Here is a 6,485-nt window from a genome sequence, read left to right as displayed (position 1 = left end):
CACTCCATCAACCGCTGAACTACATCCCAGACCCCAAGGATGCTTTTTACTTCAAAAGAAAACTCCCAATGGATTCATTTTCAGTTGAGAGGTAAGATACTTCTCAAAATGCATGACTTACCTTAGTTATTGGAATAGAACAGCGGAGGAAGGACTGTCTGTCTCCGTCAGAGCAGGCGTTGGACTCCCTGTCAGCCAGCTTGGAGCACTTACCTTTGTTTCTTCTATAATAGAATGGAAACAGGCACACACCGGCTGCCTACCCCATCAGGCCTGAGGGACTTTCAGGCAAAGGAAGTGACTTACCCAGGTCCTACACACCCGAGTCACAGTCAGAGTCAGCCCTGGGACTCTGAACACTGACAACCACACACTACTTCCCTTGTCTTTCGCTGGCTGCTACGCTGCCACGTGAACGAGCTTTTGTGGGAGCATTTCAGCCAGCCCAGCCCTCAGTGGGCTGCTTTAGGTGCAGTCTATTTGGGAGCCTGTTATCCAACAACGTCCAAGTCTGGGCTAAAGGGACAAACATCATCCTCGGGCTCCAGGGTGGGCGGGCGGGTAGTGATTGGGTGGGTGGGGGACGGCGAGAGACAGCAAGCAAACATTTTGTGCAAAGTCACAAAGCCTGGGCGTACAGGAGGCAGCAACAAATATCTGTTGAATATGTGCAGTCTAAGTAGCTCTGAGCCTGTCAGAGGCGTGAGAATGCTCAGATGGTCCCATCTGGGGAAAGGGCCTTTGCTGCGCCTTCCAGGACGGGCGGAATTTCCTGGGGAGAGAAACCCGCTCGAGTTTCAGGTGGCAGGTTGACTCTCTCCCAGATTGGGGCGACAAGAGACTCACGGATCCCCACTTGGGGGTGGGGGTGGGGGCTTCAGTCCTCACCAAAAGTGAATTCGCGCTGTATTAGCCACGAGGGGGCGGGGCGGGGCGGGGCCAAGGTGGCGGGGTGAGGGGACCCAAGGAGCTTCATAAAGCCACAGCAAAGGCCGCCGCGCCGCTAGTGACAGCGCCGGCTGCCGAGAAAGCCCAGGAGCAGCTGCGCGCCTGTCTAACGCGCGCTCAGGAGCCAGGCGTCCCAGCTCCGGCTCAGGTGGAGTGCCACTGGTCCCCGGACCCCGCCCCCGTCGCCCCAGCCCCAAGGACCCTCGGGTCTCTTCGACGGCTGCGGGAAGGCGCCCAGCCCGCCTCGGATGGGCATCGTGGAGCCGGGCTGCGGAGACATGCTGACCGGCACTGAGCCGATGCCGAGTGACGAGGGTCGGGGACCCGGAGCGGACCAGCAGCATCGCTTCTTCTATCCCGAGCCGGGCGCACAGGACCCGACCGATCGCCGCGCAGGTAGCAGCCTGGGGACGCCCTACTCTGGGGGCGCCCTGGTGCCTGCCGCGCCGGGTCGCTTCCTGGGAGCCTACGCCTACCCACCCCGGGCCCAGGCGGCTGGCTTCCCCGGGTCTGGCGAGCCCTTCCCGCCGCCCGCGGGTGCGGAAGGCTACCCGCCCGTGGATGGCTACCCTGCCCCTGACCCGCGCGCCGGGCTCTACCCAGGGCCGCGCGAGGACTACGCATTGCCCGCGGGGTTGGAGGTGTCCGGGAAACTGAGAGTCGCGCTCAGCAACCACCTGTTGTGGTCCAAGTTCAACCAGCACCAGACGGAGATGATCATCACGAAGCAAGGACGGTGAGTGAGGTGCGCGCCGAGCGCTGCGAGCTCGCAGGGCGGAGCCGGCGGGAGTTTGGCTTCGGTGGCCCACCGGAACAACGACTTTCCTCTTTTTTTTTTTTTTTGAAATCAAATTTTGAAGCTGCACGTTGCTGAGTCTTGGTATTCGTAGTCTGAGCTTCGTTTTTAGGAGACGGGGGATCAGAGTTAAGAGGAGGGCAGGGCACTGCAAGCCCAGGAGAGCCGCGGGTGCTGAGGGTATCACATCAACCGTCAGAGGGCTCAAAAAGGACAGAGATGATGCTGTGGGCGCAGTTAGAAGTTACTTTGGAGCAGAGGAAAGGATGACTCTCGCTTCACCGAGAGTTGGCCGGGGGGTGGGGGGGATGCGGCGGGGGGGGGCAGACTTGTTCCTTGCCTCTGTCTAGGATCGCAGTGGGCTGCGAGGAGTGTGTGTTATGAACCTGACAGGAGCTAGCTGCCTCTCTCAGCCCTTATGTATGGGAAACTGCAAGTGTTGGGGGCAGAATATTTTTGAGATCTCAGTGTGCCTGTTCCTTTGCTACTGCTGTGCTTAGGGTAGCTTTGGTGTATGGGGGAGGGGGGAGCAGACTGGGATTTGGTGACATGGAGAAGCGGTCGCCAAGTTTCTTTTCCGGTCTTACTTTGAGATCATATGTCTAGAGAGGGAGAGAGGTGTGTGTGTGTGTGTGTGTGTCTGTGTGTGTGTGTGTGTCTGTGTGTGTGTGTGTCTGTGTGTGTGTGTCTGTGTGTTGTGTAGAGAGATGGGAAGAAGTTTGCTTATGAAGGCACAAATAAATGCCCAGGGTCTGAAGGTGCCAAGTTCAAGATCAGTCGTAGCTGGTGTCCAGTCTTGTATTGTGCCCTTTGAGTTGAGGCGAGTCCCTAAAAAGATGTCCACTTCCTCACCCAGCTATTCACCAGTCCAGCCTGGGAGAAGATGGAGGGGGTCCCCTGAGGCCGGTGCATTAGTGGTATGGTTTGTGGCTCAGCCTGCTGCTTCCGGATGGAGTCTCTTTGCTGAAGAAAGAAAGAGAAACTTGCAGTTTGTGAGGGGTCATTTTAGTACGCAACACCCCGAGCGGACCCTCTTGTGTCTTCTGGGAAGAGTCAGCTGCCTTCCCCAGTGAGGACCAGCTAGGACTTTCGCCATTAGTGAGTTAGGATGTGTCAGGATGGAGACTCAAGAGATAATTGAGAGATTGCAAGGGTGAGGTTTCTAGGAGGGGGCACAGAAGCCCTTACTGGGCCCCAGGAGTTTTCACTAGAAGACATTCCCTCCGGATGACATGGTGGGGGCGCAGATCGCTGCTAACTACAGATGGTTTCAAGCTGCCGAGGTCTTCCTCACAGAGATTATAACCGAGGATAAGCCATCTGACTGGTTTTGGCTCATCCTTCATCTCCAAAGACTTCTGAGGAGACTCCTGCGCTCACCCAATCCTCTGAGTGTTTCTGGCACTGGCCAGGTTTCTGGTCCTAGAGTGTGTCTGAACTGGAAGGATCCAGAAGTTTTTATCTCTCACTGCATAGAGAGAGAAGCAGACCCAGAGGTAGCAAGGGACTCTTCTGAGGTTCCACAGCTGGGACCAGGCCTTAGATGGCACCTGTCTGCTCCTCTTTCTCCAGTCTCCACAGCTACCAGCAAAAACAGCCACCTACCGGTCTGAAAGCCCTGCGTGGTATACCTGCATGCTTTCGCTTCCATTATTTCATGGCGAGCCAGGCAGGCCTGGCCTTCTCCCCATTTCATACTCATGAATACTGAGTTGCCGGGATAACTACGGCTTACTCTAGGTCCCGCAGCAGACTAAGTGGGGCCTCTAACTATGGCACTTTCTAGTGTGTCAGCCACAGGAGGCCCTCTCATTCTAGGGCCTGGCCAGTCTTCTCAAGGCCTTGTCAGGCCTCAGCTCCTCCGTCAGAGAGAGAGAGAGAGCATGAGCCACAACCTCAATGATGGCTGAGCTGGGCTGGGGCCTGTCTGTCTGTGAGCTGCTAGGGGAGGCCTTTGGAGGGACCCCCTCTCTCTCCCCGGCCTGACTCTGTGGCCTCTTCTGTGTGTTCTTACCAGATAGCTTTCCCGTGACCACTTTTGGTCTCTCCCTTTTGGAGGTGTACTTTTCCATTTCTCTCTTATTGCTTTAGTGCTGCAATTGGAACCTGGGGCCTAGTGTACACTAGACATGGTTTTTGTTTGTTTGTTTTGTTTTGTTGTTGTTGTTGTTGTTTAAAGCCAGCTGTGGTAATGCACCCCTGTGACACCCATAATTGGAAAATAGCCTGTGCTACATAGTAACTTTCCCCTCCATCTTTCTTTCTCTCTGCTATGTACCAAAGGCTTCCTGTGAACGCCAGCTCTTCCTACCTCTGCCTCCCCAGTGCTAGGATTATAAGGATGTGCCACCATGCATGGTTGACACGCTGTCACAAAGAACCAAAATTAATTTACTTTTTTAAGAAATTTATTTATTATTACACATAACTTCACAGTAGTTGTCTTCACAAACACCAGAAGAGGTCATCAGATCTCATTATGGATGGTTGTGAGCCACCATATGGTTGCTGGGATTTGAACTCATGACCTTCTGGAGAGCAATCAGAGCTCTTATCCGCTGAGCCATCTCACCAATCCCTTACTTTGCTTTTCAGTGCTAAGGATTGAGCCCAGGGCCTTGTGGGTGCTCTGCACACACAGACACATTGCTGCTGAGGTACATCTTTAACTAACTTTTTATTATGACAAATCACACTATATAAAAACAAAAGGCCAAAGCAGTGGTGGTGCATGCCTTTAATCCCAGCACTTGGGAGGCAGAGGCAGGCAGATTTCTGAGTTCGAGGCCAGCCTGGTCTACAGAGTCAGTTCCAGCCAAGGCTACACAGAGAAACCCTGTCTCAAAAAACCAAAAAAAAAAAAAAAAAAAAAAAAAAAAAAAAAAAAGAAAGCATCAAACAAAAAAATCAGGCTTGGCTTCAAAACTATTCAATATTGGTCTGGGTTTTTTTGTTTGTTTTTGTTTTGTTTTTTCAAGACAGGGTTTTTCTGTATAGCCCTGGCTGTCCTGGAACTAACTCTGTAGACCAGGCTGGCCTCGAACTCAGGAATCCGCCTGCCTCTGCCTCCCAAGTGCTGGGATTAAAGGCGTGCACCACCACTGCCCAGCTGGTCTGGTCTTTTTTGTTGTGAGTTACTTTGTTTTGACTTAGGATCTCACTCTATAGGCTCAGCTGGCCTAGAGCTCGCTATGTAGATAGAGATCTGTCTGCTCTTGCCTTCTGAGTGTTGCCATTAAAGGCATTTGCCCACGTTGTGGGTATTTTGAGATAGGATCTTGTCGTGCAATCAAAATTGGCCCTCAATTGGTGATCTTTCTGCTTTGAATCTTTATGTTTCTCTGAAAATGAATTTTGGTGGAGATAAGATCTTAATTCATGTATCCCAGGCTGACCTGGAACTCTCAACCCATCTGCTTCCCCCTCCAGAATGCTGGGATCACAAGTGTACACTGTAACCATGCTTGGCTTAGAAGTGGAATTTAAAAGAATAATGGGCTGGCAAAATTGCTCAGTGGGTAAAGGCATTTGCTGCCACACCTGACAACCTGGGTTTGATTGCCAGGGCCCAAATGGTTGAAGGAGAGAACTGACCCCCATAGATTGTTCTTTGAACTCCAAACATACCCTGTGACATGTGGGTATTGTCCACCACCTCCACCAAGAAAAAAAAAAGTAAAAGTAAGAAAAACAACAACAAAACAAAATAAACAAAAAACAAAAACATCAACCAGGGTTGGAGAAATGGCTCAGTCAGTGAGGTGCTTGCTTTGCCAACATGAGGACCTGGCATGAGGCAGAGGCAGGTGGGTGGATCTCTGTGAGTTCAAGGCCAGGTTTACAAAGTGAATTCCAGAACAGCCAGAGCTACAAGAGAAACTCCATCTCAAAAAACAAACAACAAAACAAAAACAAAAAACAAAAAAAGAGGAAAAGAAAATTAGCCAATTACCCAAGTATGGTGGCCTGGCCAGCCAACCTAGAGTAATCAGAGACCTTTAGCCAATGAAAGACTCTTGTGTTGAGATAGATAGATAGATAGATAGATAGATAGATAGATAGATAGATAGAAAGAAAGATAGATAGATAGATACATACATAGGTAGATAGATAGATAGGTAGATAGATAGATAAATAGGAAGATAGATAGATAGGTAGATACATAGATAGATAGGTAGATAGACAGACAGACAGACAGACAGACAGACAGACAGACAGACAGAGAGACAGTGCCTGAGAAAAGATATCTCAGGTTGTCCTCTGCCTTCTACATTGACATAGTCATACATGCATACATGTATGTGCAAACACATACATGAATAAGTAATTTAAAAAGTCGGACTGGAGAGATGGCTTAGCAGGTAAGAGTACCGACTGCTCTTCCAGAGGTCCTGAGTTCAAATCCCAGCAACCACAAGGTAGCTCACAACCATCTGTAATGGGATCTGATGCTCTCTTTTGGTGTGTCTGAAGACAACAACAGTGTACTCATACATAAGATAAATAAATAAATCTTTTAAAAAAGTCAGACTAGCATACCTAAAAAAGAAATTCCTAAATGCCTTCTGAGTGTTTCACAAGAGTGTGCTAGTGGCCCAGCAGTGGTGGTGCTCACCTTTAATCACAGAATTTGGGAGGTAGAGGTAGAGACAGGTGGATTTCTGAGTTCAAGGCCAGCCTGATCTACAGAGTGAGTTTCAGGACAGCCAGGGCTATGCAGAGAAACCCTGTCTCAGAAAAA

At 50.7% G+C, this 6,485-nt stretch overlaps 1 protein-coding gene across 3 annotated transcripts in view; it reads left to right on the top strand.

Moving 5' to 3' along the window:
* The window catches only part of Tbx21 (T-box transcription factor 21), a 19,095-nt gene continuing 12,610 nt past the window's right edge, over positions 1-6,485 (top strand). Inside the window, exons 1-2 of one of the 3 annotated variants that reach the window (XM_031351467.1) lie at positions 1-91; positions 1,552-1,684. In XM_031351467.1, coding sequence (XP_031207327.1) covers positions 40-91; positions 1,552-1,684 — 185 coding nt within the window. In that variant the 5' untranslated portion in view covers positions 1-39. Of the gene's footprint in view, positions 92-1,004; positions 1,685-6,485 lie in introns of those variants that run through there. The other 2 variants (XM_031351466.1, XM_031351465.1) reach the window with 2 other exon arrangements.

Source organism: Mastomys coucha, unplaced genomic scaffold, assembly GCF_008632895.1.
Source record: "Mastomys coucha isolate ucsf_1 unplaced genomic scaffold, UCSF_Mcou_1 pScaffold5, whole genome shotgun sequence".
Taxonomy (NCBI): domain Eukaryota; kingdom Metazoa; phylum Chordata; class Mammalia; order Rodentia; family Muridae; genus Mastomys; species Mastomys coucha.
The sequence above is the reverse complement of the archived record's forward strand: the minus strand, read 5'-3'. Positions and strand labels throughout refer to the sequence as shown.